The sequence below is a fragment of the Triturus cristatus genome, chromosome 10 (genome assembly GCF_964204655.1).
Source record: "Triturus cristatus chromosome 10, aTriCri1.1, whole genome shotgun sequence".
Classification (NCBI taxonomy): domain Eukaryota; kingdom Metazoa; phylum Chordata; class Amphibia; order Caudata; family Salamandridae; genus Triturus; species Triturus cristatus.
The window spans coordinates 216,115,087-216,127,602 of NC_140593.1; the positions used below are offsets into that span (position 1 = coordinate 216,115,087).

General features: G+C 46.8%; 1 protein-coding gene across 4 annotated transcripts in view; it reads right to left on the reverse strand.

The window, feature by feature from the left end:
* The window catches only part of MALRD1 (MAM and LDL receptor class A domain containing 1), a 2,533,556-nt gene that overhangs the window by 2,377,812 nt on the left and 143,228 nt on the right, over positions 1-12,516 (reverse strand). For all 4 annotated transcript variants that reach the window (XM_085630825.1, XM_085630827.1, XM_085630826.1 and 1 more), the window contains exon 2: positions 5,743-5,880. In XM_085630825.1, coding sequence (XP_085486951.1) covers positions 5,743-5,880 — 138 coding nt within the window. The remainder of the gene's footprint in view (positions 1-5,742; positions 5,881-12,516) is intronic.

Here is a 12,516-nt window from a genome sequence, read left to right on the forward strand (position 1 = left end):
TGAAGGGCTCCAGGGCTGCAGGGCTTTGGGGCTGCAGGCCTCGGTGGACGCCCGGGGGACCCATGGAGCCCGTCCTGGGCACTTTGCCTCGCCGCGGGCTGGAGGAGGGAGCACCGGACGCCTCGGGGAAGTGTTGTCTGGGCTTGGCCCATCTGGTCCCCGCCTGAGAACCGCAATCCCCAGGAGGGGTGTCCCGGCATACCCTGCCCCTACTAATCCGGAGGAAGGCTACCCACCTTTCTTGTAACCCTCGCGCTCCGAGTGAAGGAGGGGACCCTAGGCGCGGACGTGCCCGGCCTCCTGGAGCCCTGGCTGGGATCCGCGAGGCGAATGGACCCTCATCGGGACTTCCAGGCTGGCCCGGAAATCTGGTCGCCCCATTGGAAAGCATTGCGCGCGACCAGATGGCCGAGGGGAGAGGTGCAACCAGATGGACGGGACTGAAAGGACTCCCATCTGTCCAACCCCGAGCCTTCGCGCTAGGGTTCCCGCCTGCCCACGCAGGGCTCCGTGGCTGCAGGGCTCCGGGGCTGCAGGGCTCCGGGGCTGCAGGGCTCCAGGGCTGCAGGGCTCTGGGCCTGCAGGGCTCCGGGGCTGCAGGGCTCCGGGGCTGCAGGGCTCCGGGCATGCAGGGCTCCGGGGCTGCAGGGCTCCGGGCCTGCAGGGCTCCGGGCCTGCAGGGCTCCAGGGCTCCAGGGCTCCGGGTTGAAGGGCTGCAGGGCTGCAGGGCTTTGGGGCTGCAGGCCTCGGTGGCTGCAGGGCTCCGGGGCTGCAGGGCTCTGGGCCTGCAGGGCTCTGGGCCTGCAGGGCTCCAGGCCTGCAGGGCTCCGGGGCTCCGGGGCTCCAGGGCTCCGGGCTGAAGGGCTCCAGGGCTGCAGGGCTTTGGGGCTGCAGGCCTCGGTGGACGCCCGGGGGACCCATGGAGCCCGTCCTGTGCACTTTGCCTCGCCGCGGGCTGGAGGAGGGAGCACCGGACGCCTGGGGGAAGTGTCGTCCGGGCTTGGCCCATCTGGTCCCCGCCTGAGAACCGCAATCCCCAGGAGGGGTGTCCCGGCATACCCTGCCCCTACTAATCCGGAGGAAGGCTACCCACCTTACTTGTAACCCTCGCGCTCCGAGTGATGGAGGGGACCCTAGGCACGGACGCGCCCGGCCTCCTGGAGCCCTGGCTGGGATCCGCGATGCGAATGGACCCTCATCGGGACTTCCAGGCCGGCCCGGCCATCTGATCGCCCCATTGGAAAGCATTGCGCGCGACCAGATGGCCGAGGGAAAGGTGCGACCAGATGGCCGGGACCGAAAGGACTCCCAGCTGCCCACACCGAGCCATAGCGGTAGGGCTCCCGCCTGCCCTTGCAGGGCTCCGGGGCTCTGCACCAGGGTCCCTTGTCCCGGGCAGATGGACACTTGGCAGGCCGCAGGACGTGGGATCCCAGGCCCTGACCAAAAATCAGGAGGCCCGGGGCCGGTCCCTGCTTCTCAACGCAGCCAGGCCGGGGAGATAGGGGAGCCTGCCCAAGCACGAGGGACCCCATTCCCGGGCACAAGGTCCCTCAGGTTGTGCGCTCGTTTTCCACAATTTTTTTCAAAATTCCGCGAAGAGGCATTCCGCAAATTCCGCCCAGCCCTAGTTCCACCTCACACACCCTGTTGAAGATATACCTCTGACTGTATTTTGAAAACAGCATTAATATGTTATACGAAGTTAGAATAGCAATAAAAAAGTAAGGACAGGACATGTTGATAGACCTTTTGAGATCTTTTGAGGGTCAATCATTCTAAGTGATGTTGAGAAAGATGTATGCTTAGAAGTTTCCTGAAAGAGGGGGAGGTTGGTTTAGATTGGGTTCTTAGTTGTCATGTTTTAGAAACTGGGTTTCTGGTTGGCAGAGCAATTCACCCTGTCCAAGCAGGAACCAAAATCCTAGTCAGGGTAAATCAGAAACACACTTTAAATTAACCTGTGATCACCATTTGATAGCTTGGCACTGAGCAGCAAGGCTTAACTCAAGAGGCAATGTGTAAAGTATTTGTGCAACACTTCAAACAGTAACCCAGTGAAAACACCACAAAAAGACTCCACCCTAGTTTAGGAATATAACTAATATTTTGATCAACAGAAGAATAGCAAAATGACAAAAATCCAATAAGCAGAAATCAAGATATGCATTTTCAAAAAATCAATGTTTTTGTAGTGCTTAGAAACAGATAGCACAAACCGGAGCTATCTGGTCACACTTGACCAGGGATAAAACAAAAGTTCAGGCCGACTGTGATGGAGCATGCGCCGGATACAGGGACCAGCACTGGCCCACTGAATAGTAACTTGAATTGCACTGATGTTGAGGATGATGCATGGAGCAAAGGAGGCAATGCGTCACTTTTGATACCTCAGATGTAGGTTCCAAGCTTCACAAAGTCGAAGATGTGTTGAGAGTCATGATGCGATTAACATCGGGGCAATGCGTCGTCGTAGAACAGCTGGCTCTAGGTGATGCAAGCAGCACAAAGCAATGAATTAGCACCACGCTTAGCACAGTCAAAAATGCATCTGCAACAAGGGACGACGTGTCGCACAGTTGCCAATGCGGTGTTTGCAGTTTGTGCAGCATCTGCAATTTGTCGGTGTCAAGGGAAATGCGCCAGTTTCGACCAGCTCAACGACGTTGATGAATGGATATTCTTAGTTGCAGCATTTAAAACTCAATTCAAAAGGCCCAGGACTGGATTGGCACCACTTGGCAGAGCACGACTCACAGCAGTGTCCAGGTGCTGGTTGCAGGTTAAAGAAGGAAGTCCTTGATATTCCTGAGACTTCTGAAAACAGGAAGTAAGCCAACAAGCCCCTGGAGATACTTTGGTTCTGGGATGTAGAGATGCAGGTTTAGTCCTTCTCACTACTAGGTAGGAAGCAGCAGGCCAGCACATCAAAGCAGTTCAGCAAAGTGGCAGTCCCTCCAGGAGCACAGCTGCCCTTCTATCTGGTAGAATGTCTTCAGTTCCAGAAGTGTTCTGAGTTGTGATGTCAGAGGTCCAGTACTGATACCCAGATGGGCCTTTGAAGTGAGGAAGACTTTAAGAGAGATGCTCTTGAAGTGCCCAAGTCCCTTTCTTTCTGCCTCTGCCTCTGACTCACCACAGGGGGTGTGCAACCCTTTGTGGGGGGACAGACCACAACTTTTGCATGTGTGTCAGCTCCACCGTCCCATCCTGCTTTAGATGGCCCATCAGGATGCAGATGGCCCCTCAGTCGCACCTACCCTTTCTTTGTGTGACTGTCTAGAGGGAATGCACAAAGCAAGCTGTTCGCCCACCCTGGGTGTGTATTCCAGAGAAAGGCAGAAGGTACCAAATGGTTACAGTAAGAATATGCCAACTATCTAAAGGTGGCATTTTCAGAATTGAAATTTAAAAAACAACTTCACCATAAGCTCTGTTATTAAATTGTGATTCCAGAGACACCAAACTGGGGGTCCTATCTCTTCCCAGTTGGAAAAGACACATATAAAATGTAATAAGGAAATCCCAATGTTATCCTATGAGAGCGATATGATTTGCAGTAGTGAAAAATGAATTGAAGAGTTTCTCAGTACCAGGACATGTAAAACTTAAAATGACATGTGCTACTATTTACATCTACTACACCCTGCCCCTTGGCTGTCCAAGGCCTACCTTAGGGGTCACTTATATGTATTAAAAAGGAAGGTTTGGGCCTGGTAAGAGGGTTAACTTTCCAGGTCGACAGTAGTAGTTTAAAACTGCACACATGGGCTCTGTAGTGGAAGGCCTTCGGCATGCTCAAAGGGCTACTTAAGGGGATTACACAATCAGTGCTACAGACCAACCATAGCATTTAATTTACAGGCTATGGGCCCATGTAGTGCACATTACCAGGAACTTATAAGCAAATTAAATATGCCAATTGCGATAAAGCAATGTTATCAGGTTTTAATTAGAGAGCACAAGAGCTTTAGCATTGGTTAGCAGTGGTAAAGTGCTCAGAGTCCGAAAGCCAACAAAAACGAGATGCGAAAAGGAGGGGGAGAAAGGCAAAATGTTTTGGGTGACCCTGCAGAAAGGGCCATTTCAATAATTACATAGGCAGCTGTAGTGCCTTAGAAAGAATTCTCGAAAGTTTGGGATTTCCAGTTACAGACAGTCTTTGCTTTTAAATCCTTATTTCCCTGCAGTGATGGTAAGCAGGCTCACAAAATAAGATTGATTCTGCAGGTAAATTGCTTTATATGCTAGACAACAGATTTTAAATTTGATTTATACCTCAAGGGTAACACAACTTCAGTCACCAATGATCAGCGAGATGTGGTAACATTTTCTTCTTTGAGGACAGCAGCTTGCCTGACAAGTTTAAAACTGCTGTGAACAGGACTAAAGAAGATTGAGAGAACCCTGCCAGTACTGCAGTGCCAAAGTCCAGGTGGGATGTAATTAGTGCCTGGCTGCTGTTTGCAGTTGAGTGCATCAATGAACTGCTCTTTTAAGTTGAGAATGGTAGAGAAAACCAACTTTATAGCCCAATAAAAAGGTAATATGCAACTGCTAATTAAGAGGGGTAAATCCATGAATAAGGCATTAATTGGTGAAAGGCTGTCACTGGTGCCTACAACTCCAGAGCCAGTTTCATCATTTATCATTCTAGGCTCGCAATCAGATAGAGGCGTAAAAGAGTTCTTTAAAGCTGACACTGCCTCATTGCACTCCAGCTGCTGTTGCAGTTCCCTCCACTATCATTTTAGATTATCACATTCAGAATTGAAACAATATTCAAGATCCTAGGTATAAAATGAATATGTGGTGCAGGATTTCAAAGTCTGCAATCATATCAGTATAGCTCCTCCCATATTTTTAAGTAGTTCTTTGACTTTTCATCGGATTACACAACATCCTAGTAGATTTCCAGGTGATTTCCAATTCATAAAATGTATGCATGAAGACTTATGACTGGCTATACAATACTACATGAGTAAATGATGCTGGAAAGTGCATTCGATTGTCACTAAATATGTGGATCCTCCATTCCCTTTAACCTCTTCAGTGCCCATGACGAGATAGTCTCGTCATGGAGCACGGTCGCGCTGTGCCCATGACGAGACTATCTCGTCATGAACCCCACCCACTAATGTAACGCCCGGCACAGGAGGGGGAAAGGGCGTGGCACAGAAGGGGTTAAAACACGGCAAAAACATTTACTCCTGCCTTCTACGTTTGCATATTCCCATGTTTACATTTTCATGTGCTGTCTAACTTGCAAAAGACATGCTGTGTTCAAGCACATCATTGTACCATTACCGTTTATGAACGTGCATGTGTATGCTCCTATCAAATTATCGTTAATGTCATGTTTACAAGTTGTATGTAATAAGAAGCGTACAAGTTGTTCGTAATACGAAGTTTTTTCGCACTCTGGATACAAAGTAATTTGATGGTGCTCTGTTTCGTACAAGAATTCCTTACAGCTTGCAACCTGCAGCAGACCATGATCTGCATCACAACATTTTGTACCAGAAAATGTGAAGAAAAATTAATTGCTGGACTGTTTCACATTTTATACTTAAATGTGTTATCTGGTCCTAATGGTTATAGTTCTCATATCCTCTACAGATACTTGTTTGACATATACTATCAGCTTTGATATTGTTGCTTTTGTACTACAAATTGCTCAACAAACTCAGAGACGTTTACATATGATAAATTGTTAAATGATAAATTGTTGTTTTCCTTTACCTGACTGGTTTCCATTGTGATCATGGTGTGGAGATACACTGCTAAAGCCATTCCTCCTGGTCCATTTAGTCAAGAGGTCCAAATCCGCTGTTGTGTTACAGCCATCACTCTCGAAATCACATCGCACAAAGGAAGAGCCTAATTAAAGAATTGTATTGTTAGAATTTTTTTATAACTTCATTTCATATAAAACAATTGTTTGCAAATTAAAAAAATGGCTGTGGTAACCAATCAAAGTACATTTAATAAGAGTGAAAAGACCAGTAAGGATATAAATTAAAGTGTATTTGCACTTAATTTAACCCTGGGCAGTGAACTCAGCTCAGCTCGCAGAGTTTTTTTCTTGCTCGCGCTCGTCAACATGAAGTTGGCGACTGTGAGCAAGGAAAATCCACCTCCTGGCGAGATTTTTCAAAGCGGGTGGTCGGATTTCTCATTGCGAGTGGTCGCATGTGCTAGCAACCGTTTGCAATGAGAAACCGTCCGTTCGTGTTGAGAAAGCTGCTGCTCGAGTAAAAAAATCTACTTGAGTGGCAGAAAGGAAGCAGCGCCTGCTTGCGTCCACTTGTACTGTGCATGGTGCCATGCACTGAAAATCACTGCGAACACCATTTATCTAACGCATACTGCCGCTTGCGGAGCTTCGCGTAGCATGGCAGAGTTTTTTTTGTACTCCCCGTAGCGAAACTCTGCGAACTTCACCCGGGCTTAACTTAATTGTGAGGGTGCACTACAAAATCATAATGATGCTCTTAGGCCTCATGGTGAATACGATAAACACTGGCAGAGATCCCACACTGCAGCCTTCACAGAAGGAATCCTTTTATATGCATTTAACATGGAAAGGTGATAATGTTGGGTTGGCTCCTATTTCCTGGGCAATGCACACCCTTCATAGGTGTACTACTATCCTGGGTGACCTTGGCAGTGGTCTCAGGGGCCTGCAGACACCCTCCGGACCACCAAGGGAGACACGTAACAATTAACTCTCTCCTAGAAAAGGGGACACAGCTAGCAAAGACACTCTAATATTGCTCCAAAGAATGAGCACAGGCAGGCTAGAGAGTCCTACCTCCCTATTTTCTTTATCAGCACATTATTGGGATCAGAAAAGACCTTTTGGAGGTGAAGTGCAATCATTTGCCAGCCCCCTCACCCAGCGCTTTAAGACCCTCACGGGTGAGTAGTTGTGCTCTATAAGAGTCTGATTGATTGATTGATTCAATCACTGCCTACCTTCCCATGGGTTTATTACCAGAATGTCAAGAAAACAATGGGGAAAATATATTGTTCGCAAAAATATAGTGGACTATAAAATTACCTACTGGCGGTCGCCAGTAGGTAGTTATAGTTAGGACCCTGTTTCCATAGGAAATCCGCAACATTCTATTTGGAATAACTTTGGCGCCGGTCGACGAATCCTCGCGAAATTTTCAAAATAGGTGGGGCGCTCCGCTCCGCTCCTACCCTGAAAGTCTCGGGGGGATTCGTCAAGCAGGGGCCGAGAAAAAAGGGGGGTCCCAAAACGCGTTTTCCCCATGCATTTTTCCATAGGACCTTTAGACACAGCTACAGCCCGAACGGCTGAACAGAATTACTTGAAATTTGGCAGAGATGTAGCCATAAGGTCAAGGAAGTGCCTTTTGCAGGTCTGGTGTAAATCTGTTCAGTATTTCCTGAGAAAATAGCATTTAAAAGCATATATATATGTGGGCGGAGCCTAACCACACATCTCATCCTGAGATCTGATTGGCTGTCAGCACTTCATCCAAGAAGTGTTGGCAGCCATCTTGGGACCAATATACATGATAGCACCTCATTAAAAAGCATTGTAGTTAATAGAAGGTTTTAAGACTTTAGTTACATTATAAATCATTTGTTGATGGTACCATACTCATTTTAGGAATTGTGGTATGTTCTAAGGTGATTTCACCATGTGAAAAAGCCTTCTGCTGGGATATCATGATTGAGAGAAAAATATTTTCTCATGCTTTTACCACAGAGGTTTGGAAGGTGATCTATAGGCTAAACTGAGAGCTTATTTTCTGTAAATTCACATTATCTTTCTCAGTCATGTGAGAATGAAGTCTGACATTCTCAGTAAAACATGTACATCCAACAAGGGCAGAGACTGTCAGTTGATTCCTTTGTGTTCTACTGCAGCTTCCCAGAGTGTTCCAAAGAACTACTAGAGCGCTAACAGTCCTACTTATGATAAACGTATGGCACACCTGAAGCCATCTTGCTTGGATTAAAGTGGTAACTCTTAAAACATTTAATTTAAAAAGGAACAAAATGAGGGGGTTCATTTTTCCATAAAAAGTATGATTAGTGCTGCAGAAAAAAAAATTAGGGCACATTTTGAGTGACTTCTCAAATCCTCTTCTATTTCATTAAAACATTCTGACATGCAGACTGAAACATGCACTTTCAATACCAGCAGCAGTTTTCCCTGGTGAGCAGTAGCTTTACTACAGTGATCTAATGAGCAAAAAGAGTGCTAACATTCTGAATTTATGGCAAATGTGTGACACATCTGAATGCCTTCTTGATGGAATCAAAGTAAAAAACTGAAAGTATTTCCTACTGAGGAGACTGCAGTAAATGAGGAAATTAGGAAACTTCATAACAAATAAGTCTCCCAAGATGGCCACCAGAGACAAAAGAGCCCAAATGTAGCCCAAATATCACCCAGATGTAGCCCAAGTATAGCCCAATGACAGAATGTCCCAGAATGTTCTTAAAAACAACTAGAGCGCTTACTGTCTTCATTATGACAAAAGTAAGGCACACCTGAAGCCATCTTGATTGGAATAAACTGGTAACACTTAAAACATTTAATTTAAAAAGGAACACAATGAGGAGGTTCATTTTGCCATAGAAATTATGATTAATGCTGAAGAAAGAAAATGAGGGCACATTTTGAGTGACTTCTCAAATCCTCTTCTATTTCATTAAAAAATTCTGACATGCAGACTGAAACATGCACTTTTAATACCAGGAGCAGACTTCCATGGTGCAGTAGTTTTACTACAGTGATCTAATGAGCAACTAGAGTGCTAACATTGAGAATTTATGGCAAATGTGTGACATATCTGAATACCTTCATGATGGAATCAAAGTAAAAAACTGAAAGCATTTCCTACTGAGGAGACTGCAGTACATGAGGAAATTAGGAAACTTCATAACAAATAAATCTCCCAAGATGGCCACCGGAGACAAAAGAGCCCAAATGTAGCCCAAAATCACCCAGATGTAGCCCAAATATAGCCCAATGACAGAAGTGTGCAAAACACTTATTATTTTGTGTTTTTGCAGTGTTATATAGTGCAGACTTGTCAGGTATTGGAGTGCTTTACATGAGCATTGGTTACATCACACAAGAACAAATTCATTTTGGTTGTAGACATGGGGAGACTAAGTGATTTGACCAGAATCACAGAATGTCGAGCTGAAGCAGAAACTTCAACCTGGTTCCCCAGTTGCAAAGTCCGCAGTTCTGGAAGTAACACCACATCCTCTCCCCTAAGTGCAACATTTAATCAAGTGGTCAACTGGATAAAAAAACATAAAGATAACAAATAATTTAAAAGTGCTTTGTCGCTATTTGAAAACTCTGAAAATATGTCCTTATTTTAGTCTTTTAGAGCACTAACCATAATTTTGATGCCAATAAGACCCTCTCATATATGTAATTTCTAAAGGAAATGCTCTAGGTATTACAGTTTTGATTACATCAAGATGATGTCAGGCGTTCCACGCTTTTGTAATAAATATAGAATGTTAGCAATCTAGTTGTTCATTAGGATACTGTTGAGAGGCAGAGGCCAGGGGCACGGACTCTGAAAATTGAAGGCAGGTAGGAGGGTGCAAAGGCAACAATTTAACCACACTGAGCAGGCAGGAAGGGCCGTGGAAGCACAACAGACTATGGAGGGCAGTGGAAAGGGGGGCAGGGGCAACAAACCAACAATACAGGACTTGCAAGAGAGGCTGTTGGAGGGAAGATCTATTACGGGTCAAGGAAGCTAGGGGCGGTCCCCAGATCCCCGGGAGCCACCACAGAACTGAGCAGGAGAGTGAGTCAGGGACAAAAGGGGCACCTTAATTTGAGCCGGGGTGCCTAGGAACGCTCGCTCCAAAAATGAAGAAAACAGACATATGAGACATGGAATTGGAGGCAGAATACAATGGCAGTTTAATGAGAAGATGCAACTTCAAAGAAACCGCAGAATAGAGACATAAAGTACAAAATACAGAATCCAGATAATCATACAGCCGTCATAATATTCTCTGTATCTCAATTAATGTACTGACAGAGAGAGAGAGAAAACACATCTATAAATGCATCATGAGAAACAAGTTACACCAAGGAAAATGTTACCTAGGAACACTCACGTTTACTCTTAGAGCAAGCATTCCTGCAATTACAATACAAAATCTTTTAAATGCAAAAGTAAAGAGAACAATGGTTAAACATAACATGACATTTCATATAGGTAAAATAGAATAAGATACTTCAAGCAAAGCAGAGCAAGACATTTTAAGCAAAGGAAGACAAGAGCTCCCAGCTCTTGGGGAAAACCTGCACTGCCTGTTAACCTACATACAGACGGCGAGGTAGTCCGTCGATATCTGTGGGTGCTCCCTTTTTATATCATTTTGTGGGCTCCTTTGCACGCTACATCTACCTACGTATGCTACCCAAAAGCTTCGTCTGCAGATTTTACCAGACATTTCGTCATTTACCCACTTAATGCTGACAATGGACTGGGTGAAAAGGTCAGTCTCTCAGGCCAATCGCTTATCGTAAGTTCCATAGAGCAAGCAGAAAATAATGGGTATTGTACGGGAATTCAATATATTCATGTATAAAATCTCCTCAGTTCTCCTAACTTGACGCTCTGCGGTTGCCACTTCCTTAAAAGCGGGAAACCTGCCCAGGAAGCAAGTACCAGTCCAGGATGCAGCCTACTGTATGTCGACAGCTTCAGGGGGATGTTGAACTTTGATACCGAGCACGGAGCACTCGGGTAGGGTGGGGGCTACTAGTTTGGATCAGAAGGCCTCGCAGACCTGCCTTCAGACTGCTATACACTAAAATTGCAGAGCTATGGTCAATTTAACAAAGAGGCCTACATATTGAACAGAAGGGCCTACACAGGGGTTTTATGCTGGCTGAGTGGTAAGGATGTCTCAGGATAATTATATAGCAACATAGGACCCGCTGGTCAATTTAATACGGCCTACAAATGCAGCTGGCAGGGCAAGGACAAGGGTCTCATACTTCAGGTGTGGACAGAACGGGCCAGGGGCCCCCTGTGATACAAAATCTACCCTCCTTCAAGGCTGTGGCAATGTAATAGACCATTGTGGGCAGAAGGAAGAGGCAATGGTAGTACAACCATACATGCCAACAGACCCGATTCAGCCAGGAAACGTCCAATGTTTTTAAGCTCAAATGGGCTTTATTTGATCTGTCTCCTGTCTACAATATCCTCTTTTTCAATGTAACTCAAAGGGGAAAATCAATACCCCAGTTTTTTTTCAAAATCTCCCTCTTACCAAGTTCAAAATGTTCGCAAGTATGGTACATTGGATCATGGAAGGAAATGGGATAGGGACATGGACTTGGATAACAGAGGACAGGAGGGACATGGAGAGGTGCACCAAACTGACCCTGCAGGGCAGGCATCAGGGTTTGCAGCAGCACAATACACCACACAGGGCATGCAGGACGGGAGTGCAGCACAACAATCCATAGAAAGCAAGAGGGAGGGGACAGGACCATGCACATGGACAACAGAGAACAGAGGGGCAAGAGGCAATGGTAGCTAGCTGACCATAATGGACAGACAGGAGAGAAAGCTGCAGTATAACAGACCATAAAGGGCAGGAGGGACGGATCAGGGGCATTACAATGGAACAGACAAGCCAGGAGGGAGGGAGTAGGGATGGGGGCAAGGGGGCAGGGCAGGAGCAGCAAGATAGCCATGGAGGTCAGGCAGGATGGGCACTAGAAGCAAGACACACCATGAAGAGCAACAGTGAGACTGTGATGGCATACACACAGACCATGGAGGGAAGGTGGGAGGGGGTCAGGGGCAGCTAACTGACCACACAGGGAAGGTGGGAGGGGCCATGGCAGCACAGAAGACCATGCATGGCAAGTGGGAGGGTTAGTGGCAGCACAATGGCTATGATGGGCAAGAAGGAGGGTGGAGGGGCATGCACAAAGGACGATGGAGGATAGAAGGAAGGGTCAGGACCTGTGCACAGACAAGAAAGTTCAGGGGAAGGGACCTCACAACAGACCACACGGGGCAGGCAGGAGGAGCAGTTGCAGCACAACAGACCAGGGAGGGCAGAAGGGTGTGGCAGTACAATGGACCATGTAGGACAGGAGGAAGAGGATAGGGGCATGGCATGTGGACAGGCAGGGTGGAGGTGGCAGGGACAGGTTACAGTCATCTGACAATGCTAGGCAGGTGGGAGGGGAGTGGCAGCTCAACAGAACACTCAGAGTAGATAGGAGTGGCAGGTCCATGGGACATGGTGGGCAAAAAGGATGGAGCAGGGGCATGCACAAAGACATCGGAGGGCAGGGGGAAGGAGAATAGGGGCAGCAAGCTAAGCACAGAGTTTAAGCAGGAGGTCAATGATGGGGCATAGAATTGGGCAATGGAGGGCAGGAGGAGTGGACTGGTACATCATACTAAATTGAGGGCAGTGGCAGCACATCAGACCATGCATGGCAGGAGGGAGGAGGCTAGT